Below are 24,758 nucleotides of genomic sequence, written 5' to 3' on the forward strand. Positions count from 1 at the left end.
GAATTCGACTTTGGGGTAAAGCGGTACGAGTAACGTGGAACAATTTAAATCGTAATACCGCTCGATTTTGTCAGATCGACGGTAATTATTCGTATGCACTAGATTACGGTATTTACGTAACCTATGAGCTGGCCAATATCTATTTATTCGAATAGTTACGAAATCACGTCCGCGCAGCTGAATCACCCCTGAGCCAAATATTTACACCCTACACAGTGCGGGACGCTGATACGCGGCCGATATTACGCGAGTGATTACACGTATAAATTGGAAAATCCCGGATTTAAACCTTCGTGGCTTGTCGGGCAGACGGTCGACCAAAAATTACGGCGGATCCAATAAGTTGAACTACAATCGAGGAACACCCCGATCGAAATTTCGAATTAATCGTTAGACGTGGCGAGCCCGTTTCTACCTTTTTTTTTACTAACGCGTTCAATTTGCTCCGGTTTTAAGGAAAGATCGTGTCACGAGAATTCGTCAATTTTCCACGGCCCAGAAAGGGGCGCGAGGTTCCGAGACGACGCCCTACTTCGTCGGAATTGTCGTTTATTCTAACCACGGGAAGATTTAACGGACAATTACGTCGATTGAACGAAACAACGCGACAAACGAGCGCGAGCGATTTGAGGCCGACCGGAATCGGCGACATCAAAAAGGGGCGAAGAAATCGAGCGCACCACGTCGATTTCGAACCCCGAAAGCCGGCGATCGCTCGTCCCACATCTTTATATAAATTTATCAGGCGATCCCCTCGTGAATACCGTCCGATAGTCGCTCACACGTACCCCGGATCTCAAGATCTGTAATTGCGGAGCTGATCCTCGACCAAGCTCGGTGTGGACCGACCGATACCGTCGTTGTTAACGAGGTGATCGATTAGCTCAGCGTTCGCCGCCTGTTGCCCTCAAGTAGGTGTCAAAGTATCGGGACACGTCAGTTGCAATCATTGCCACGAGCTTGCGACGCAAATCGTGAGAATCGACGAAAGTTGGACATGAATTTTTTCGTTTTTTTATTCTTTACTTTTCTAGCGACTTTCGCGGCACGTCGTAAAGAAGATGTATCGGGGGAACGGGAGGAGTGAAGTAAAAAAAAGGAAAAAAAGAGAGGGAAATGTTGAAATTGGTAAAACGGTCGCCGGGTAGTTAAGAAGACTTGAAAACTCGTTTCCCTAATTGCTGCCCCCGCCCTTAACAGCGAGGCGTCGAGGAATCCACCTTTCGTAACTCGCTGTAGATACAACGGGAAAGTTACAGGGTTGCTGCAGATTCTTTGTAACGAAAATGTCGTTCTCTGCACCACCTTCTTCCGCGGGACCGTTGTACACCCGTGCACGTACACACTCCCAACTCAGAATTAGTGGGATTTCAGAAAGTTAACAGTTAATTTACGGTCTTCCGCCCTTTTTCACTGAAGTCACTCACTAAACCCGCAACTTGCGGCGACTTCGTCAACGACCCGGAGAATTATGGTAGCTGGGAAGAAATGTAAGCCTCTGAAAAATTTCCGGCAAACGGTATCTCGAAATGACGATTGTTTCCAAACGACAACTGAGACGATGCATTTCAGGTTACACCGATTCTCGCATCCTCCTCATATCGCGTCAAATTTTGAAATTACAACCAGGGCACGAATGAGATGAATCTTTTTTTCTATTTTATATTCGTCTCGCTATCTCGCGATCGGACGAATTGAATATCGTGAGTCGAGTATGAAAAAAAAAACTATACGAGCTCCGAGTTATTGTGGAGATTACGACTTTTTACGGACGACTAATCACCCGGTACCCGATTATCGTTTGCTCTAGCAATCGATTATTCGTCCCCGTTGAAAACAAAAAGTAAAAATTTATTCCTCCTCGTTTCACATCGCCCGACATCCCGAAGGCGCACGTTTCGTCGCTTCAATTATATTCGTCCCGTGAGTTTTCCACGACCTTTGCTGCGACTTTTTGGGATCCGGTTTACGCGACGACGTTCACGACTTATTTTCTTGGCACCGAGTTAGCGACTCCTGTGAACCTGTAAAGTGTAAGTGACGTCTTCCAGCAACAGCGAGAACCTGCAGGCGAAATATCATCATCGGCGTACACGTACAGCGACCGCAACTTACGACGTCACTCCGGTGCTAAATATTTTTACCTCTCTTTGCAGAGAATGATCGACAAAAAAAAAAACTAAAAATTATTTCCCGACCAAAATACAACGCGTGTGAACTTGGCACCGCAATTAAGGAATCTGAAAATATGCGCTCCCCCATTCGCGGAAGAAATAATTCGGGGTCTCGAATGACATCGGTAAAGTCCCGGTGTCTACGAAAGCCGCGACGTGTCTTAAGAAGCGTCGATTAATTTCAAGATGATTTACGACACCGTCGTCAGGACGGTCGAGGTCCTTTCCTCTCATTTCTTAAGAGCCGAGCAACCGAGGGCGGCTTTACTCTCCTCTCGTCTCTTCTTTTCCCTTCGCCAACCTCCCCCGAACATTTCTGCACGAGTACGCAGACCGCTAGTAGTAGTTAGTTACGGTTACCACTTAACGATCGGGCTGGATGAACAAACGGAAAATAAAAAATTACGACTCTCGAGAAGCTTTCTCGAACAATATAAAGAATGAAATAAAAACAAAAAAAAAAAAAAAAAATGATGCAATAAATAATCGAGAGCGCTACGAAATACTCATCGTATACGGGGATTATTCGTCCAATTTTTTTTCCACCGCTCTAGCTCCTCCCGCATTTTTCCCTCTTCTAATCCACAGCTCCTCGCAGATTCGTTAATATTTCATTTCATTTCGTTCACCACTTTCGCTTTTTTACAATCCGTCGATAGAATTTTTTGTTTTTCATTTTTCGCCCCGACGAAGCTGAAACTGACGATTCCTCACGGATACTTCTTTCATCCGTGAGAAGTGTCAAGACGTAGGAAAGATGGTAACCTTTGACCTCCGAGTTCCCTACGTGTCCCGCGGGATTAACCTTACTGCACCTATAAAGCCGGGACGGCGTTGATTGTGCGTGACCTCGATACAAGCTATACGCACCACCGGAGGAACGCGTGGAAAATTTTTCCGCTCCGTTCACGAGCGGCGGGTCGGAGGAGCGGAAGGAAAAAAAGGAACTCGGATTTATTAGGGATACCGGCGGGACGAAATCTCTACGATTCCGAATGAAATTGAGGTTCGATTCTCTATCCCCTTATATAGTTTGAAACAAAACAGCGCACGCGGCGAAACGCTGGATTTTATGCACGCCGAGATCAAATACAATAACGAATTCTTCGGTCTAGAAGTAAAATATTATTGGAATATGTATGACGTGAAATTGAATAACGTCGGATATGATAATGGAGATGCAGACTTGCAGATGTACTTTATATTGTTGAGAATTTTTGTTTTTTTATTTTTATCCCTTTTTTTTTTCTACCTCGCAGACTACGAACTGAAGTATATTTGATTTTTATTCCACATCGCGGAAACTAACGAAGTTTATTCCGGAAAGGAAGCTATCTGGAGATTATTTTTGAACTGCGAAACGCTGCGAACAGTTTTTTTTTTCTCTCTACGGTATCCGCGGAGAGGAAATTTGGAATGCTGGAAACAGAGGTAAAGCGAGAGTTCGATCGATTAACTATTTCCCAAAGCTACCGTTCGCGCTAATTAGCTCGCCCGCTAATTACGACCTCTGACCGAACGACTTGGGGCGAACGACGCGAGGCGAGGTATCGCCGATGAACCGAACGAATCGTTTCGTACCCTTCCTATGAAGAATGTAAAAGATAGCGAGACGCAAAACTTCGTGGAATTCTTGAGGCCTGAAGTGATTCGAAAGATGCAAAAAAACTCGATCGTCGACTCCACTTAGATTCGGACCAATTAGAGTAGTACACTCTGACGGGAAGACGGAGTCTTTCTCGAGGAAAAATTGTCGTGTTCGCCAGTTGAATGTAAAAAGAAGGGGAAAAAAAGTGAAACGAGGAAAAAGCGATATTGTGTAACCTTCAACCTCAAGTTTTTCGATTCGTCAATAGAACAATAAGAAACGTGAAATTCACGATCTTTTGATCGCGCAGAATGGCTTTCGCCCGATCCCCGGCGAATTTCGAGTTCTGAAAATTTTTACGAATCTACAAATTTCAAACACACTCCAGAGTTCAAAGCCCTTTCATTCGAGGACCTCAGCGTCGCGGATTATTCCCTCCCTTTTTTTTGCCTGCACCTAATTTCATACTCGCGTGCTCGCTCAAGGGTTGAAAACTCCGAGGACCCTGGGCCTATTACATTAACAAGAAAGTTATTACGGGAATCTGCATCGTTATATCCCTCGAGGGTAGTTAGTTATCCCTGGATTACATCAGGGTTGACTGTAACATACCGTCTCTTGACGGGTTTTCGCGAGGCTCTTTCGCGGGAACAAAAGTGCGCGAAAACCAAGACGTTCTTCGACGCAGGTGGATCGGCGAGTCCCTGCACGGGAAGCGGGTCTTCCAGAGGAATTCTCCCCATCCCACCCAATCCGGAGCGCGATGACGAATACAAGGGAAGGAAATTCAGGCGCACGCGACACGTGAAACGGCGAAGTTCGCCGGTAGTCGAACGGCCTAGTTGTCGTAGGTAACTCCAGAAAAAGGTCGAAGACCTTCCGATACGTGGAATATTAAATTCCCAGGCGAATCGGATTAATGCCGGTTCGATCGCACCGTGGCTTCCTCGCCCCTCAGGCGTTGCTTTTCTTGACAGGGGAGGAAAATGCGTTGTGATCTTTGGCAGCACCGGCTATTGCATCCAATTTTAGTTCTCAAAATTCTCAACCACGCTCCCCCCCCTTCCCCCTCCCCGGAACTCCCGAATATTTATCCATCCCAAATACTGACCGAGACTCCTTTGAGGGTTCGGAAACGTCCTTTGCAAACGGTTGAAGGACGGCGGAAAATTTCATACCGTTGCGGAAAATTTCGCCGACAGAAAATTCGTCCTTCCCGTCGTCGCGATGCGCGTGGAAAAGAATGACCGGCCCTCGTATCGTGTAGGGCTTCTTTTTTAGCGGTTGCAGGAAAATTGCATAGAAAAAATGGTGTTTTTTTTTTCCATTCCAGCCTGCCAGCAGGTCAAGTTCGGAGTCCAGGCCGTCTTCGGACCCTCGGACCCGATACTCGGACAGCACATTCACAGCATCTGCGACGCCCTGGACATACCGCATCTGGAGGCGAGACTCGATCTGGACGCGGAGGCTAAGGAGTTCAGCATTAACCTTCACCCGGCGCAGACCCTCCTCAACACCGCCTATCAGGACGTCATGGCTTTCCTCAACTGGACCAAGGTGGCCATCGTATATGAGGATGATTACGGTACGTAGAGCGGTAATCGTTTGGGGTAGCGAGGCCTTTAATTAATCCAGAGACCGTTTCCTTCTCTACGGCAGCACTCGATTTTCCGGATGGAAGGTCGAAGTGGCTGAAAGTAATTGACGGGGGGTCCAGAGGCCAGATACGACTCGCGGTATTGGAACTCTAGTTAGCGACCTTCTCTTTTTACTTGATCTCGTTTTATTTGCACTCGGTATTTTGAAGAGCGGGATCCGTTCCCTCCCCACTAGCTGCGTTCGCTTTTCAAACTTCCTCTCTCTCGCTCTTTGAAGTTCTGAAATCGACGGACCCCGACCAAAGGGAATCGATACAAAGACCGACCGTAAAGTGCTTTTTGTAATAACCCCAAATAGGAGACTTCGTCTCCTCGGTAATGATGGAAATAATTTTTTCGAATTTTCACTTAGACGCGTAACGCGTCGGGTATCCGTCAAAAGCTTTAATACCCATCGGACGTTTTTTACCGCGTTACGGAATCGAAGCGTAATCTTTCAATTGCCGTTCCACCGTAACGCCGCCGCGTATTACTTATATACATGATCGATCGATGGAGAATTTGTGCCACGTAGAACTCTCGCCACGTCATTCGTCATTCTTCGTTAGCAGCAGTATTCGATATCACTGTGGATCGAAAAACTTAATAACACGTTCCGAAAAGCGGCGTGACTCGAATATAATGGAAAATTTTATCCAGCGTCATTAGACGGCCTGCGCACATACCCTTGTCAGCGTTTAATCGGATCATAGATTTCCAAAAAAAAAACATCTCTCACATCTCACGACGTGCATAATTTTTTTTTTTTTTTACATTTCTCTACGCAGTTTCGCCATGTTTTTTTTTTTTTACCATCTATTTATTCGTTTCATTTTTCAAACGGTCGTAAAAGTTGTTAGCCCCTTCGGGAACGCGTAAAAATTCCGGTGGCTCTTGCTTCTATTATCTTGTTAAAATAAAAGAAACGAAAAAAAAAAAAAATGGAAAAAAAGCAAGCGAAGCTAGATATATGCAAGCTCTCTTTTTGCCGGTCGCGGGTTGGTATTTTTCCGGTTTGTTGGCCCAGCTAGCCGGCGATAACGTTCATAATAAATTAGCCCCTTCCGCAAACTCGCTAATCCTTCATTTAATCCACAGCGTAATCTACTTCACGGTTGCACGTACGTGGAGAGGAGAGGAGCCGTGTACACTCGTCGTTTTCGGACGAACAATATCTCCGGAGGCGTTATGTAACGGATATTTCACCCCCGAAGTATCCTAACTCGATTAACAATCCGCACCTGATTCTACCGTTTTTTTCTTCTTTCAATTTCTTCAGCGCAAAACGTCGATACTCGAAACGTAGGGAGAAAAAATCCCTGCTAATTATTAATACGAATATCGTTATTCATAAATATGAAACGTTGATGTGATTATCAATTTACGCGTATATCTGAAGCAGCGCTCTGCAACATCGAGAGCAGCGTACTGTATATTCGTATGAAGAGCAGGGCAGCGGAAGAAAACATTTAGAAGCACCCTCGCAGCTCGAGAAACTCCTCGTTAATTACCGTGATTATTATTCGTTCGATGAATTCAATTAGGCGTTAAACCGGTATACACGCGAGGGTATTTCTGGGAGCGATAAACGTGGAGACTCCGGTTCCCTCGGGAACTGCTATCATTGAATGGGGGGGTGGTGTATATTTTACGTATAATATGCCGACTGCGTTGAGATACGGAAACTGAGATAGGATTTAACAACGAGACTACACGTGGCGTAGTTCGATATTTGGTTTTTCACTTCATTTCGGTAGCGAAAAGTCCGTTCCAATTTTATTTTCTTCTTTTTCTCTTCTCGTACTCTCGTGTCTCTCTTTCTATCGTTTTTCTCTCGCTCTTCGCTCCGGTAGATGAGCGTTTTTAATTGCGATCAGATATTTCAATGGCAGGTGAATAAGGGTATGAACTCGTCGGACGGTCTCGGTCGGTTCAAGACGTCATCCCAGTCGTCGTCGTTGTCGTCGTCGAGACGATATAGATAAAAGGGAGCCATCCCCGAAGTATAAGGGATGCCTAAAAAAAAAAAAAAAAAATAGGAAAATAAAAAAGAAAAAAAGAGAAAAAAGAAGGAAAGAAGAGGGTGGAGAGAGGCAGAAGAAAGGGAAGCTCGCCGCCGCCGCCACCACCGAGGTCGTCGCAGCGCTTAATCGGCGCTTCGAAGCTCGAACACTGAAAGAATCCGCTCGACTGCTCTATTTGGAGGAGGTCGAGTGCGCGCTTGGCTCCTCCATTGAAACATCTCCGGCACTCTAGGCCAGTCGTTCTTCCACCTTTTTCTCTCTTTCTTACCCCCCCATCTTTTCCATCTTCCGTCTGCAGAACCGCACCGGCAGAAACATCCGCAAATTTCACCCTCTCAAACGTCCGAATCGCACCGAAAATACCGATTCTTCAATATTTTCAAGTATCCCTCCGCAGCTCGATAGCACGAGCTTCGAGAATCACCTGCAAATTTTTACCCGATAATACAGCCGTAAACGTCACCGAGGAAAACGATTTTTCGGACATCTCGATTCGTTGAATTTTTTATCTTCTCCTTTTTTCGCAAATCCTACATGGTTTAAGAAAAATTCTTGCACCATCGCAAAAATCCGCAACTATTCAATTCTGAAAAAAAGACGTTGGTATTCGGAAGTTGGATCTTAATAAATTCGAAAAAGGATCTCAATCAGTAGCGTCTGAAAAAAAAAGCTAAAAGAGAAAAAAAAAGGGTGGAATCGATAGTCCAAGTAGTTATAAATATAGTGGGGGTATCAATTCGGCTAGTTGGGAGTACGTCCGATTGGAAGGGATGTGTGAGAGGCGGTGCGGGCGGGGTAGTAAAAGGTAGCCCCGAATAGTAACGGGGAAAAAAGTCACGTACATCTCGTTTCACCGAGTTCAAAATGGATTCGGTTGTGCAGTGGAAAAAGTTCAGACGACCCCCGTTCGCCCGCCCACCGAAACGCGGTGAGTTTCACACCTTTGCGGTTACGCAACGTCACGTAATTCGGCAACCTGCGCCCCACCCCGGCCCACGCCCCACCGCCGGCTCTTTTGAAACGATATTTTGCAGCACGTGTCCCCATTCCCAGCTTCGTTCTCGCCCCGCGTTTCCCTTTTCATCAGCTATACACGTTTCCGTCTCCGACTTCATCTTCGTCTCCCTCCGCATCTCGCGCAACTGGATCTCGTTTCAACGGGTGAATTTTAATACCCGAGCTACTACTACTCTGCGTCGTATCACAGCTCGGAAAGGAGAGCAGGCGTTCCGCGTTTGGGGAAAAAAATTTAACGCTACTTTGCCAACGAGTATACTCGTGATTTATTTTTCTCCATTTTTTTTCCATTCGTCTCAATGTTCCGAACGAATTTCCGCGCACTTTTTCCCATCCTTGCCGTTGGAAGCCGGGTTGTTCGTACGCGTGGCTACCGTGCGCCGAAATTCCGTGCAATATTGGAACAATCGGTGTTCGGCCAGACTTGAAGTTCATCGTTATCGGGGCTCAATCGATCATCCAACGTCGCGATAAAGGGATCAATGGACCAAAGCGATGATTCTAACCGGCCGGTTCCAAGGCTATAAATAATAAAGGGCGATTCGGTCGCGGCGCCCGGAAAAGTGATTCCCGTTTCATTCGATCCCTCCACGCTACCCCGTATACACGTACGGTAAATAGAAACGTTGATTACGAAACAAAAACAACAACAACAAAAAAACGCACAAATTACGCGATATTGTCAATATACGATATAAAATGTAAGGGTATTTCGACCATTGGGGGGGGGTATTACGTAATCGCGAACGATATCTTTATACCTTTGTAAGGTAAGAACTCGGTTCAACCTGGCCGATATACGAGTCCCTTGCGAGCCGTGTCGATTCTATACACGGCCCCATAAAAAATTCCTTCCAAGCCTCACCCGTATCTATCCCCGTTATTAGGGACCGACTTCGCCACCTGCCAATTTTTCGCACCCCTAGCGACTCCGCGCAGAACCGTGGGACGGGGATGATGAAAAATAAAATAGCTCGCCGACCGAAACACCTGTGAATTTCGCGGCGACAGAGAATTCGAATCATTCGACGAGTGCGGGGGTTTTATGTATCGCAGTCGTAATACGAAAAAAGAAAAGAAGGAAATTAGGATCTTTGAAATCGGGCTGACGAGTCTCGCCGCTCGCTCTCTGTTTCAGGACTTGTGAAGTTGAGGGAACTCGTGCGATCCCCGAGGTCTCAGGAGATGGAGATTCATCTGAGACAGGCGGACCCGGAGTCTTACAAGCAGGTCCTCACCGAGATCAAGACCAAGGAGATTCGCAATTTGGTCGTGGACACCAAACCCCAGCACATGCATCACTTTCTGCGCACGGTAAACTTGTACTATATCTGTATCTATTACGGATCTAGCTAGATGGTGGCTAGCTCTGCTAGCTAGTTCGCGACTAGCTGACTAACCAAACTAGCCAACAACCCTTAACTAACACCGAGGCAAAGTTTACCACCCGGAATTAGTCAAACCTCCCGACTTGGGGGGGTGTAATCTCCCCCGCGTCGAGTAGTGACCTGAATATTCGAACGATTGAAAAATTCTCGCGCGCCACATTTTATTTATTTCGGCATTTTCATCTTTCAGATTTTACAACTGCAAATGAACGACTACAGCTATCACTATCTCTTCGCGACCTTTGTGAGTATTGGGAGAGAATATTTTTGATGTTGTTGGGAGAGCGTAAAAAAAAAAGAGAGAAAAAAGAGAAAAATTTCAACGGCGGTTTTTTTGACGTTCTTTACTTTTTGTGCACAAGGACATTGAAACGTTTGACCTCGAAGACTTTAAGTACAACTTTGTGAACATGACCGCGTTTCGCTTGGTCGATGCTGACGACGTCGGTGTACGAGGAGTCCTTAGGGATATGGAAAAATTTCAGCTCGCCGGAAACACGATCCTCAACAAATCTCGAGTAATACAGGTAAGTGACTGTTGAAAAGTTGTGGGCCACGAGCCCTCGAGATTCCAGGGTTCTCGATTAATCGTTGCTTACCTCCACCCCCCCCCCCCCCCCCCGCCCACTTTTATTCCCTCGTAAAATGTCCCTACTTCTTGCTTTATCTGCATTTTTAAGGAGTTCACTTTCCTCCTCATCCTGTCCGAGATATCGTGAATATACCTATTACCGAATGGATGCACGCCAAGACCTCGGGTGAACTACTACTACTCACGTACAAGTACGGCGGCGGGAGCTCTCCAATTCTCCTCTCTCTCTCGAATTCTCCTCTCTCTCTTTCACCTCCAGACTACCAACGTTTCATATTTATTCAAAAGACGAAGAAGCAAACTTATTCCCCCGTATTTTATATTTATAGAATGGCGTTGAAAAGTTCAGAGATCTTATATATGAAAAATAGAAGACTCTTGCACGAACGCCACTCGCTCCAGGTCTGACTTTATGGGATTAAATAACTTGATGGCGAGACATTTCCTCGCTCGCCAAGCGCATTTATATACGGTACCCACAATTTTTGGCGATTTTCAAACCCGCGAATGTTACGTCGTATAAAACAAGGGGAAAAATCTCCCCTACCACCCCCCGATACTCTCTGGGTCATAGTTGCGGCGATATTGTATATATGTATACTTCAATTATAATGTGACAAAGTTTAAAAACAATGCTCGGTCGATAGGTGGACTCAAACTTTTCGCGTATAATGTACGTATCTTTTATATTCCACGCAACGTCCGAGCTTCGCACAATTCCAACAAAGCGATACTTTCTAATTGTCCCAATTAAAAATATTTCAGAACAAAATTGTTCCAATTGGGGCGCTTTGAGAAATGTAAATTTATCCATTTCGTGTAGAGCTTGTTAAAATTTCGTAACTCGTCACTGGGAATCTACCCTCCCTCCACACCCTCCCTGCAGGTGCACAACGTTCCCTCCTCCCCTCGCCGTTGTCACCAGTCATCGAACAAGACGTAGATTACAGTGTGACGCGGAACGTAATCCGGACGTTCGTCATTCTCGAGGAATTCAAAATATGAGGAAAATAAATTTTGCAAACGGAGAGAGAAAAAAAAGTACACGACAGTTTTCCAAAATATTTTTTCAATTCGATGAAAATTTTCAACTCGTCTTGAGGAGGGAGACCAGTTGTTAACGCCGAGTGTCGGATACGTCGATGAAATTGAGTTGGAAATAAACTCGGAGCACAAAAAGTAGAAAATATAAAAAACCAATCGAATAACTGGAAAAAAGCATCAGCGATAGTTGTCCGTTCCAATTAAGTATGCAACCTACGGATACGTTTGAAATGTCAATTTGTATACAAGAGTATCGATCCGTCCCGTAGTTTTTTTTTTTTTTGTGTGCTTTTTTTTTTTTTGTTTGTTTGAAATTTTTTTTATTCAGATCTGGATCTCCATATGCACGCGGAGCGGTGGTACCGTTTACACTGCGAATCGAAAGAGGTATTGACGAAAAAAAAAAGTGAATAAATATAAAAATGAAAATAAAAATAACGAGAATCGAACAAAAGTTCATGATTTGAATGAAAAAGCTGGAATGAAAACGCGGGAATTTATCCTCCGCGCGTTACCCGGACGATCGAACCACCGCCGGTACGGCACTGTGCAGTTTGTAGAATTTAATTTATTTCACTCGATTTTCATGTTTTTTGATGTATGAATATATATGTTTCATGTATCGTCGACGTCCCATCCGATAACTCAACATACGCTTACACACCAGGTGATACGTACAAGGCATATATAGATATTTATTCGACGCTTTTACAGCTATGTACATGTACGTTGAATAGCTGTACCGAACGAAGTTTAGAGGAGAATAAATAGAGACGGAAGATTAACGGTAGAATGGAATGAACGAAATAGCATGCATAAAATTTTAACCTCGTGCCTGCGGTTGACAAAAACGCGAAAACATGCCACCGGTGTTTTTTTTTTTTTTTTTTTCCCCCGACAAATTGAGTTTGTACCAATTTTCGAAATTGATGGAGACAAGATTTTTTCTCTACCTCCAACCTGCAGACGCCCGTCAACTTTTTTAAAGAGTTTTCGCACTCGTACTTTATTTTCTCCATTTTTTTCTCTCCGTTCTCACGGAAGAAATTCGAAATTAGTTCGGGGAATGAGAGGAGAGAATGTGCGAAAACAAGAGGTAATAAAATGCGAATAAAAAACGAAAGAAAAAAAAAAATGGAGAAAACAAAATCTGATCTCCAATTAAAAATTCACAAAGTTTTCTAACGGAGTCGCGAATATACCTAGTCCTCCTCGTTACACGGAGTTACGATAATTACGCCATTAGGTAGATTTGTGTCCGACTAGTGAGCAAACGTTCGCGGCAAGGGCGTCGCGACGCGTTGTGACGAATGCATAATTTCCTGCCGACTTCGAGAGATGCGGGAAACTGGATGGGTGCAGCGGCAGCAACAGCGGTATAGCCTATAGCGACGGCGTCGCAGCGGCAGCAATTGCGGGAAATTCTCTGTAGCATTCTGACAGTGCGATGCGAGGGGCTCAGGGGCGGGGGGGTGGGGTGTAGATCGTAGCTGTTCGTCTGTTCCTAAACGAGTTGCAAAAAAGTCTACGTAGAAACAAAGCAAGGAGAAACGTTATTACGAGTACCGAAGAAGCGGGGAGGAAGAAAGAAATAAAAGAAAAAAAAAAAACGTGGAAGAGAATAGAAGATAAAAAGTTGTACTACTTGATGCCTGCATAGGGTTGAGACCGTAGGACCAAAAAAATGAGGAAAACGTGAGAAAATAAGAGGAACACACGGAAGTTACACAGCCGTGGAAACTTGAGTCGCATACTGATTTTTCCTCCTCCTCCTCCTCCTCCTCCTCCTCCCTGCACCTTGTACTCCTGACTCACGGTTTATACTCACCATTTTCGTCCCCGCGTAGTGTCCTAAAGCTTGAAGGAAAAGTTTTTCAAAAAACGGAGCGTCCGTAACGCGCCCGAAACGACGAAGGTGTTTCGAAAAAAAATGGAAGGAAGGACTAGAGTATCGCTCCGGACTTCCCTCTCCTGCGGCAATTATCTCGACGCCCCGAACCACCTCAGCCGTGTGCTGTGAGGATATATTTTTCCGCTCGTCAAAAAACGAAAAAAAAAAAAAAAAAACTGACTCGATTCCGCGGAGATAACTTTTTCCGCGGTGTCTAACTTTTGAAAGTTTTCGAAATACACCAGTGAAATGAATTAATTCGTCGTGAATTATCGTACGCTTGGAATCTACTCTGATTTTATCCGTTGGTCGAGACAGTTACTTTAAAATACGTGTTATTACGTCCCAACTTCCGAGGCTCTTCCGATTGATTTTCAACGAGTTGATATTCCGAGTGATAATGAAAATTTTACCTCTTCCGATTCAGTTTAAACGGCGATATATTCGGATGGATTTTGTATTTATATACACGACGAGTGATTTCGACGAGGTGAAAAAGTTCTCGTTAAATAGGAAACTGGCGACTGTGTTAAGAAAAGCGAATAAAATTAAAGTGGGACCTTAGTATTTAACGATTTTCGACGACGAGATGGCCGAACGAAAGAGGAGGGACGAGGATGAAATCTCCGGGCGGAAGAAAGAAGGAAGTGAAGAAAAAATAAAAGTTCTCCGTAGATACACGCGCCTTTCGCCTTCCGAAATACGTCGCACTGAATCACGGAATTACCGACCTACAGGTTAACCTCTACCATTTGAAACATAAATCAACGCGATATCGCCAACTCTTAAGGGTTTTATTATTTTATTTGTCACGTGGCAACTCTCACGCCACCCAGACTCGTCCCCGCGGATATTTTCCTTTCATCCCTACCCCGTCGTTGACTCCATTTTTTATTTTCATTCCTCCCTTTCTCTCCACCATTTTCCGGGCGCGAAAAAATCAAAGGCCTCGTAACCCGTACGTTGCGTGCCGATACCTCGCCAAATCCTTTAAATTTTCCCGTCGATGAACGCCTGATTTCCCTCAGGATTTTCATCCGTTTATCACCGTCATCGTTGTGATTGCGATTTTTTTTTTTTCTCATTTTCACCTCGCGAATTACTCGGTGCAGATTTTGGGCGAAATGCGAAGGAAAAGAAATTATCCCTGCGAGTGGTCCAGCGCCGATGACGGTGAGGCAGGTGCGTTATCTAGCGGTAATTTTGATACTGAGTCGGAAAATCAAGTGAACTCCGCAGGGAGAATCGTATTATTCGTACCTGCAGGTATACGCGTTCTTACTCTCATTGCGTTTTAAATGCTAATATCCTTATCTATATGCAACGGGGGATGGAAATAAAAGTAGATTTTAACGACAATGGAATTTTCCCACGTGATAATGGCGAGCCAACTCTCCTCCCGTTGTGTGGCTCACCCCGCATAAGCTCGCAATTTTTTCGCAACCTAGTTGTCTAGTTGTCACGCGGTGTACACGCGGACGTTGAAATACAAAAGTAAAAATAAAAACCGACTGAACAAACCCGCGGTTTTATCTGCGAACGACGGAAGCCAACGGCCACAAATTTAGTCGGAAAATTCAACTTTTTGAAAAATTTCCAACAAATTTTTGGAAGCGAAAATAAGGAAGGGGGAAAAAAAAAAAAAAAAACAAGGACGTGGTGCCTTCACTCGACGCTAGTTACACGGTTATCGTTGTTTTATTATTTTATCTTGAGATTTTTCCGGGCTCTGGTAGCTCTTGATAAAACTACTGGTAAACTGGGGTGCGGTGCGGTGCCGCAGCAAAAGGGGAGAGATCGAGGTGACGCGGTACTCAAAGGCAGTTGTATTATTCATACCGATGTAAATTTCTCCCATTAGAGGTGGATTCGGTAGAGTAACCTGCGTACGGACGCAAGTTGAATAACATGAGCTAAACCCGCGCTACGATGAGATCAACTGTAAACCGTTGAACTGCAGAAACGCCGAATTCGATCTTCGGTGATCGCAAATTTCATCCCTTCAGATGGGGGGGAGGGGGGGGGGGGATGATCGAAAATTTTGTTTCTCTCGCACGTTTCTTTCATTGAAAGTTGATCGTCTGTGCTTGATGTACGCATCGTCGATCGAGATGGATATTTCGCTTGTAGAGTATGTTCCGTGAGTTGCCCACATTTGACACTCTAATCTAAAGCGTGTCTCGCGTGACTAGCTTCCAAAATATTCGTTGAATCGATCGCGAAACGACGCGAACGTTTGCACATGGAAGGAAATGAATCTACGTACATCCGTGTAAAGTTAATTTGAGTTTCCTTTCTTTTTTTATTTTTTTTCTTTTGGGACGTCCGACCTTAGCTAAGAGCGTTCGAGTCCTGCGTGTATATAATTCAGAGATCAAAATTCTCTCAGGTTTCCCTACGGTTAATCTTTGCTGACGTTTTCAAGTTAAAGTAAAGATAAATAAGCGACGTAGCAGCGATCAACGCGTTCGGGAAACACGGCGTACCTGCCCGGGTGGCCCCCGAACCCCGAATTCAGATATTTCAGAATTTCCCAAATCTCTTGAATAAATTTGCATCCCGAAAGGCAATAAATTCGGGGGTCCTAACCGCAACTGTAGCGACTGACAACTGCAGCGGGAAATCCGAATTTAACCATCGAAATTTTCGAAAATCATCAACCGATACCACCCATGGAAATGCGCACTTCCAACGAGGTACCCAAGTGAACGAGATAAACTCAAAATCCATTATTTTGAATTTTCATCCGCGAAAAAAAAATCTGCGAGTCCAATCAGACGTCTCCGGATTCAATCGGATCTGGAAAATTCTCCTGGGGGCGCGCGTGTGGGCAGCCGAGTGATGTAAGAAAAGCTCCCACGGGGGCAGCTACCGGCGTCCCCGAAGGATCCATCGGCGAAGGACGACGCCTCGTCCTCGGATTTACGCCGTTTCCAGCCGAGTTCGACGCCGGGGTGGCGTCGCGTAGATGTTAAGAGGGTGCGGTGAGCCGCCCTTAAACCAACCGCAGCAGTCGGACGTCGACACAACGCGACACCCGGTTACTTAAGCCGTTAGAATTTACGTGTTTTCGACCGGAAGCCACACGTGTGTTTTCTCCTCGAACTCGCGCCCTCCGGTTACCAGGCCGTACGTAATTAAAGGTACACCCGCGCGCTTCGGGTTACGGCGTCGCGTATACTTAAATATATACATACCTATACGAGGCTTTTTGGAAAGCGTGGGTATCGACGGGGCGTCTGGACAAACAGAGGCTGGGCGTCGGTGCACAGAGGAGCCTCGGATAATCGAGCGGGGGAAGGTTCGTCGCTTTTGAAAGCCAAGAGGCATCGCGAGATGCGCAACTCGCTGAATTCTACCCAACGGCACGGAGTCGCGTATACCAAACGCCATTCATTTGGGATACCGCGCACCGCGTATTGTAACCCTAGTTTCTCACCCTCCAGCATTTTCGCGAGCTTCAGACGCCTCCGACTGCAGCCGGTGCATCGCGAGATACGGACGTGTGTGTACAGGAGGTGGTGCGAGAAGGAGACGCGACCTACTCGTGTTGTACAACGATGGGACAGGAGGGCACGTACGACCCTGATCCATGTACACAAATATACGCGGTATCGCGTCTGTATAACGTCGCGGTTGAGCTTTAGCCCAGCTCCGAAGAGATTCGAAGGGAGATACAACCATTGGTTTAGCTACAGGGTGGAACGAAAACGATGAAATTATTTCAAAAATTGGAGGAAGAAAAAAAAGCGCGGGATGATTGAACGCCTCTTGAACGATTTTAAACTCTTCTCTCCTCTCCTCGTTCGTTGGACGGACTTTTTCTTCCGTATCGTCGGACACTTTTTTTCAGTGGCATTTAGAAAACTCGTACGATTCATTCGTCGAGCGAACTGTATGAAAAATGTTAATCTCGATCCTCCAATTTCCGAAATTTAATTTTAAAAAATTTGCAAACCCTTCTTCTCGACTACCCCTTAGATTCAATTATACGTACACATGTATAGGATGTTCCTTACGACGACTAGAGTGAGTCGCTTGCGTTACTCGTTTCCGGTTTCACGTTTCCCGTTTCCCGTTTCTCGTCTTCCGTATCTCCTTCGCAACGTATAAACCTTGATACAAGCGCGTTACACCTGACGCATCTACCACCTGCGACTTGGCATCCACGGCGTATGCACAAACTTGTCCTTGATTGTTTAATTTTTTTCATTCGAATCGAACAATTATCTTGAAGGAATTTGTTGTGGTGAAATTTTTCAGGCCGAGCCGGCTCTTATGTACGATAGCGTACAGGTGTTCGCCGTCGGTCTGAGGACGCTGGAACAGTCGCACGCCCTTCGTCCCGCAAATTTATCTTGCGAACTTGAGCACCCGTGGGACGGAGGACTTTCCCTCATCAACTACATAAACTCCGTGAGTATAAAGCCGTACTTATCTTTTATACGGGTTTGACGCGAAGCGAATCCTCGAGTTCCTCGGAGGAGCAACAACTGTTGAGTTAGAACGGTAACGTTTATACATATATATATATATATACAAAAGCTTGGAGATAAATTAGAGGAACGGTAAATAGGTTTTTGCCGAGATTTTTCCGCGAGGGGCAACGAGCTAGCGGGGTCCTGAAAATCGTAAAATCTTGGAATAACGACGACGCGTCGCGATCCGACATCTCGAATTGTGACATAAATCCAGATAAAGAAACACGGAAACTAAAGCTATCGCCGTATTCGAAGAAAATCGTGAAACTCCCGAGCTTCGCAGACTACGGAGGGCTATTGTGTGCCGTACCGACTGGGCCGCTGCCAGATAAACGGCATCCGGAATCGCTGCAGGAAGAATCCATCCCTTTCCGTTCCCTTCCGTTCCCTTCCTTACCCCCTTCTCGCGTTACTTTTAGTTTCACGTGAAATGTATCCGCTGCGAATCCATTAAGACTATCGGCTGGACGAGAGAGATACCGGTAAGTAGCACGAATTTGCGTACAAAATGCTGTACCCGGACGCGGACAAAAAATTACAAAATTTTATTCCCTGAGAACGTCTTATAAGATATCAAACGCGCGACTCCCGAGCCTCGGCAAAAGCGAAGATTTATGATCCGGCGCTCGAGATTTGCGCGGGCTGAGGATAAAAAGAAGGAGAAGAGAAAGACGAATTTTTTAAAAACGATGGAAAAAAAATAAAAATAAACGAAACGCAAGGATAGTATATCTCTGGGCGGCGGAATGCGAGTATATGACTGAGCGCAGACGGTGCCGTCGTATATAAATAGGAATTCCGTCCGTATAAAGCTTGAAGCGCGGCCCGAAGCGCGGCACCGGGTTATTTGCGGTTGAATGAATAGTTCATTTTAATACGGTGATGAACGGCCCCGAAACTGTCGCCGGCAGACGTAGGAACCCCGTATAAATCGTTTCGTGACGTATGAAACCCACCCTTATCCGACCGAACCCCCCCCCCCCCCCCCCCCCCGTCACTTTTAACGCCACTCCGCCGACTAATGACCACGCCCTGCCTACTCATTTTTCGCGTAGAACATACCCTATCCCGTACACGTATTATATGTATCATACCCCCACCGTACCTGCGTCCCGCTATTTTATTAACTGCACTAAACGCGCGCCGCAATGTTCGTCACTCAGGCAATTTAATAACTGTTAGTTTCCACATATTTTTCAACTCTCGCTTCACCCTCGATGGCGTCATTTTCCTCGTTATCTTTTTTTCCATTGTTCCTTCGGTGTACGCGAACACCGGGAAATCGCCACGCGACTGTATTTCCGTTCAAACGACCGTGAAGTGCGAACGAGCCGGAGATTATAATTGTCGAATAGAAATTAATTGCCCCTGTACACGGGTCCGCGAATAATGTAATAACTTTTGTTTCTTTTTTTTTTCTTTTTTTTTCTGCCTTTTCAACGGCTTTTTGTTCGTGTGTTTGATTTACGTGTCAATTGAAAAACGCTACGATTATCTCGCCTCTGTCGTGTTTTCCGAAAGGGTGACAAAAAAAAAAACAAAAAAACGTTCTAATTTTTCACTTTTATTAATTGGGGGAAAAAAAAGCAATTATCCACTTTAATTCGAACGAGCGGTGACACACGCATTGTGCGAATAGAATGCCAAGTGCCACCCCTTCGATTGCGACGTTTGAAAAATCGACGGTGATCACGGTAAAAAAAAAAACACCAAAAACGATCAATTCCAATGATATGACAATGTACGAATCGGTGCGAATGGAGAATTCGATCAATTAAAAAGGACGTTAAATTTTCACTACCAATTTTTAAACAATGGCGTACTATAGTTGACTTGAGCGAATGATTTTGGCGATCGAAGTACAAACGAATTCGAGATTATTTCATCGGTTTTTCTGTCAATTATTCTTCCTCCGCGATTAATTATCGAGTTATGCAGTCGTTCAAAAATGCAAAAAAAAAAATAAATTATATTAAAACAAAACTCCGTAGGTAAAAAAAAATCAACTTAGATCCTCCTCGCGATCGATTCTTACGGGTTGCGAGTCGCCTCGCTCCGCGCTAATGACGGAGGATAATATCCCGTCCGTCAGGGATCGGTGAATTATTAAATACATCGCCTCCGGGTCGACAGGTATCGTAATGAATGTGAAAACGATGCTTCCTCGGCCGAAGATACATCCCAGATCGAGAGGTTCGTTAAACTGCATTTCTGTTAGCTACGCCTCAGCGTCTTCGGAGCATCACCCGGAGTCGAGGCAAAGGATTGAGAACTTACTCGATAATTCCACGCTGCGCTGCAGACGCAGTTTAAGGGAAAGCGCATAATCACGTATCCTTAATAAGACGCCTGCGGAACAATGGGAGTCGGGTTAATAGTCAACTCGCTAAATAGGAGAAGATTCGTCCCGAAAACTTGTCGCGCGTGACTAGCGAGGTGTCGTTAAAGTCGTAATAATAATGCGTTGTTACGTTGTTACGTTACGTATGTACACGGTGGTACGTTACTGCGGAGATATTCTATACAGCTACGCTCACCCAGCCGCACGTCGAGAAACTTTTCTCTAAATTACGTCCTCGCCACCGCGGTAGAGGCGTTATACACGTAAAGCTCTTCAACGCGACAAACTACCGACTCGCTCCGCAATTTATACATCATCCTCTAATGAATTCTAAGTTATTAATTGTTGAAACGAAATCCTCGTGCATCGTGTAAATTCAATCGAAACAGAAAATATCTCGAAAGATTTCATAGGGATAAAGGATTTCTTTTTTTTTTAAAGAAAAAAACGCGAACCGATTCTCATGCAAGTTGCGCGTACCACCCATCCCACGCTACCGGGTGGAGGAAACCGCACGAGAAAAACAGCACCTGGGAGGATGATAAGTTTGTATTAAAACGACCGGATATCGCGTACGTCGTAACGTTTTATATCCGGTAATCGCGCACCGAACGTAGCTGGAAAAAGATGTTACCCTCGCTAGGAAAATGGGAGAAAAGTTGCACAGTTAAAAGCTTGCGATGAAAAAAAAAAAATATGTACGAATACCTTTTCTACTCACGTTTTTTCCTTTTTTTTTTGTTTTCTGTGTTACAGGTCGAGCTGAAGGGGATATCTGGACCAATAGAATTTAAGGAAGGTCGCCGAATCCAGTTTAAGCTTGATTTATTGAAGCTCAAACAACACTCGCTTGTAAAGGTAATTTTCGAGTCGCTCTCCGCACCTGTGAGAAGAGAAAAAGGAAGGAGAAATGAAAAGAGAATCTCTCTTTTTTCGCCGTGGTTGTTTTAACGCGGTGAAAAAAAAAAAAACAAAAAAAAAACGTTCTTTGGAATCAGGAAAAGAGAAAACCTGTTGCAGGTAGGAGAATGGAGGCCAGGTGCCGGCGTTAACGTTACGGATAAAGCAGCTTTCTTCGAGCCAGGAATCGCCAACGTGACGCTGGTCGTCATCACGATTCTGGTAAGTTTCGTCCCCTACGCCAACGAATCCGATTCTTATTTTTATGATTTCGAATTCGCGACTCGTGAAATGAAAAGAAATGAATAAATAAATAAATAAGAAAAAAGAAAACTTTTTTTATTCGCGTCGCGTTAAATTACCATCACTTAATTACTAGGTTCAAGCGAAGCGGACGACGATTCCGCCCTGCAAAACTTTATTTCAACTTGTAGAAAATGAAAAAAAAACAAAAAACGAAAAAATCACGAATATGAAAAATAAATAAATAAAAAAAGGACCGATGTAATATTCATCGTCGACGAAACGGAGCTGTACGAGTGTAACTAAATTAATTTCAGCGGGAAAACCTCGCTTGTTAATTAGTAGAATTTTTAAACGTAACGTGAGAGTAAAATCCAATTACAGGATGAAACGAACGACCTGTCCTTTTTTTTTTATTTTTTTTTATTTTCAAAAAATATTCTCATTCTAGCTGTGCAATGGTCAAACACACTCTCTCTGTGATATTTATTCAATCGACGTACATTCGGATGAGGGTGCATCAGGTGGCAGGAAGAAAATAGAATCGAATGAAAAAAGATCCCGTTCAAAAGCAAAGAATTCCAGGCTTCATACCTCCCCGGGAAGAGGTCCGGAGACAATTTCTTCCTTAACCCGGTCCCTCACGGGCTCCATCGATCAATTAGTTTGAACGAGTGAAATCCTGGTACACATAAATTTATTTCAAAGCCAATTATGGTCCCCGGTCCAGGATGCGCGCCCGCAGTGAGTGCGCGAAGGAAGGATAAACGCGGAGCGGGGAAAGTTGAAGCGAAAGCTGAGGTGAAGGTAGACTTAGAGAGAGGCTGTACCGCAACCCCGGGGAAATCATCCCCCAGGATGATGGGAGTCCCCCGTTCTGTGAAGACCCACCTACCCACCTACCTACCTACCTACCTACCTACCTTCGCATGACTACCGCTCGAACTCAAACCCGAATCTGATCCAACCAAACCCTTTAACGACCCGACTGAATCCTAACTTACTTACCTCTGTCTCGTTTAAACTCCGCGACCCCCTCCACCCCCCGCTCTTCCCCCCCCCCCCCCCCCCCTAAATGGGGATGAATGCATTATCGGTAAATTCATTGCTAACAATTGTCCGATATTGGTGAAATATGTGGATGGATTTTGTTATTTTTTTTTTCATCTTGCAAAACCTTCAGGACCAGGTTATTTGTCTCTTTTTTTTTTAACGTCGCTGACTGTATGATACGGTTATCGGAAATATGCATTTAGTTCTCTCCTTTAATCTGTTGCTTGTTTTATTTTTTTTTTATATTTTTTATTCCATGTTTCCGGTAGGATATTGTGGGATATACCCGAGCCACTAGAAATACCGTAACGTACAGGTACTCCGCCTACCTATACCGATTATCTTCGGCGCCGTGGGCGGATTACGAATGCTGCCAGCCAGATACAATTCACTTTAATACAAACTCGATAATACATATACCCTTTTTCGCGCTCACCGGCGGCTCGCCGTTGCAGCGATCTTCTTCGCGAATAGTACACGTATGTACCGATACACATATGTACCTGTACCCTATATATGCGGCATACCTAGCCGCCGCATAGAAAATCACGTTGCTGTAGCAGAACTCAAACGGGTATTCACTACCGACAATGACAATCGATATTCTTCGTATAAGATTCGTCCCACAGATATCAGCTGCATGGTCGGAAGATTGAATGGAAGTTTTTTCATTTCATTTTATTTTTTGTTACTTCACGAATTTTGTTATTTATGTAGGAGTCGCGTTGCGAAATGATTTTGCTTTACATTACGTATTATTTTATTCGCGAGCTGTACAGATTTAACAGACAATTTTTCAAATTACGATTGAAAAGAAAAAGAAAAATCATCCTTTTCGTCGGGGTAGTAAAAAGTAAGTCTCTCGAATCGACGGTGGCAATTTTATTCCCCCTGTTTTTTTTTAGTCTAATTCAAAATAGATTTCAATTGCATTATGGGCGCTGCATTCGTTGAGCTTTCGAAACGATACCGGTTACGTAAAATTACGCGACGTTCGCCGAACGAAAAGCTAGTTTATTTCGTATCGAAGCGGATTACTTTTTCAAAGGGCATCGACGGTCGTCAATGGGGGTGGATGAAAATCGAGATGTTTTATTCGCGCGGATTGTACCTATCGGTAACAAATAATCAAACTCATCGTGCTGCGCCAATAATCGAAGAACTTTTTTATGTTTTTATTTATTTATTTCCTTTTTTTCACCCACTAGTCCAGACGGAAGGGGTGTGGAAAATAAATGCGGAAAAATGACGTTGAATTTGACCAACTAAAAATGACTAAACATTTCATCCGGTGTAACGAGGGACTTGATCGGTATTTCCGGAGGGCAGGTAATGCGAGAGTTTTGTCCACATGTGAGAGGGACTTTCCTGAGGGTTGATTTTGAGCGTAGGTGAATAGGGTCGTGCAGGTACGATAGAGTACGTGTTAGATGCGCACCAGACGATCCTCGAATAGCGAATTGTTATCAAACGGAAATCGGAGAAGCAAAATATCTGAGAAATGTAACAGTCACGATTATTATTAACCTTATAATCTGCAGGAGACACCGTACGTGATGATGCATTACGAGAAAAACTATACAGGGAATACAAGATTTTACGGATTTTGCGTGGATCTTCTTGAGGTTGTGGCTAAGGAGGTTGGATTTTCATATCGTCTGGAGCTAGTACCGGACCGGAAGTACGGAGCGAAGGATCCAGAAACCGGCGAATGGAACGGCATCGTCAATGAACTCATGCGACATGTATGATTTGGTTTGTTTAATTTTATTTATGTTTTTTTTTCCTTTCTTTCTTTCTTTGACTCTCAATTAATTTCGTACACAGAGAAAAAAAAATAGTCCCTCCAATCGAATATCCCGAAGATGTTTCAAAAAGTTGATAACAATCACGATAACGGTATAACGATTACGATAATAATACACACCCTCGCACTCCAAATAATTTTTGTCATTAATCTAACGAACACTCACAAATTAATCACCTCCATAATAATTTAGGTATCGTTCCGCAGAAATTAGTTTTACCCAGATACATTATTTCCCGCATTATTAAAATTTTTATACTCTGGCTTTGCCTCGACAATAAATCAGTAGATAAATAACACAACAGGTGTTTGAATCAAAGTAGATTATGAAAACTGCACATACCTTATAGTATCGAAAGCGTGAACTCACTAGATAGCGACGTTGTTATAATAAAAAAAAAAAAAAAAAAACGAAGCAAAAAGAAGTCAAAAGAATGGGCGCACGGTTTTTTTTTTTAGAATTTTTAGTCCTGCGTAGATGGAATCGTCGTCCGTGGGTAAGAAAAAAGAAAAGAAAAGAAAACTACGGGATTACGGCGTTTGGTTTGTTTTTTGATTTTTTCACATGATTATTTTCG

At 44.3% G+C, this 24,758-nt stretch overlaps 1 protein-coding gene across 5 annotated transcripts in view; it reads left to right on the forward strand.

The window, feature by feature from the left end:
• The window catches only part of LOC105693537 (glutamate receptor ionotropic, kainate 2-like), a 64,665-nt gene that overhangs the window by 28,355 nt on the left and 11,552 nt on the right, over nt 1–24,758 (forward strand). For 3 of the 5 annotated variants that reach the window (XM_048656412.1, XM_020856681.2, XM_048656413.1), the window contains exons 5-11: nt 5,096–5,347; nt 9,579–9,754; nt 10,019–10,072; nt 10,191–10,355; nt 17,619–17,771; nt 20,934–21,035; nt 21,198–21,299. In XM_048656412.1, the coding sequence (XP_048512369.1) occupies nt 5,096–5,347; nt 9,579–9,754; nt 10,019–10,072; nt 10,191–10,355; nt 17,619–17,771; nt 20,934–21,035; nt 21,198–21,299 (1,004 nt within the window). Of the gene's footprint in view, nt 1–5,095; nt 5,348–9,578; nt 9,755–10,018; nt 10,073–10,190; nt 10,356–17,618; nt 17,772–20,933; nt 21,036–21,197; nt 21,300–23,914; nt 24,119–24,758 lie in introns of all 5 variants that reach the window. The other 2 variants (XM_020856678.2, XM_020856680.2) reach the window with 1 other exon arrangement.

Source organism: Athalia rosae, chromosome 6 (assembly GCF_917208135.1).
Source record: "Athalia rosae chromosome 6, iyAthRosa1.1, whole genome shotgun sequence".
NCBI classification, from domain to species: Eukaryota; Metazoa; Arthropoda; class Insecta; order Hymenoptera; family Athaliidae; genus Athalia; species Athalia rosae.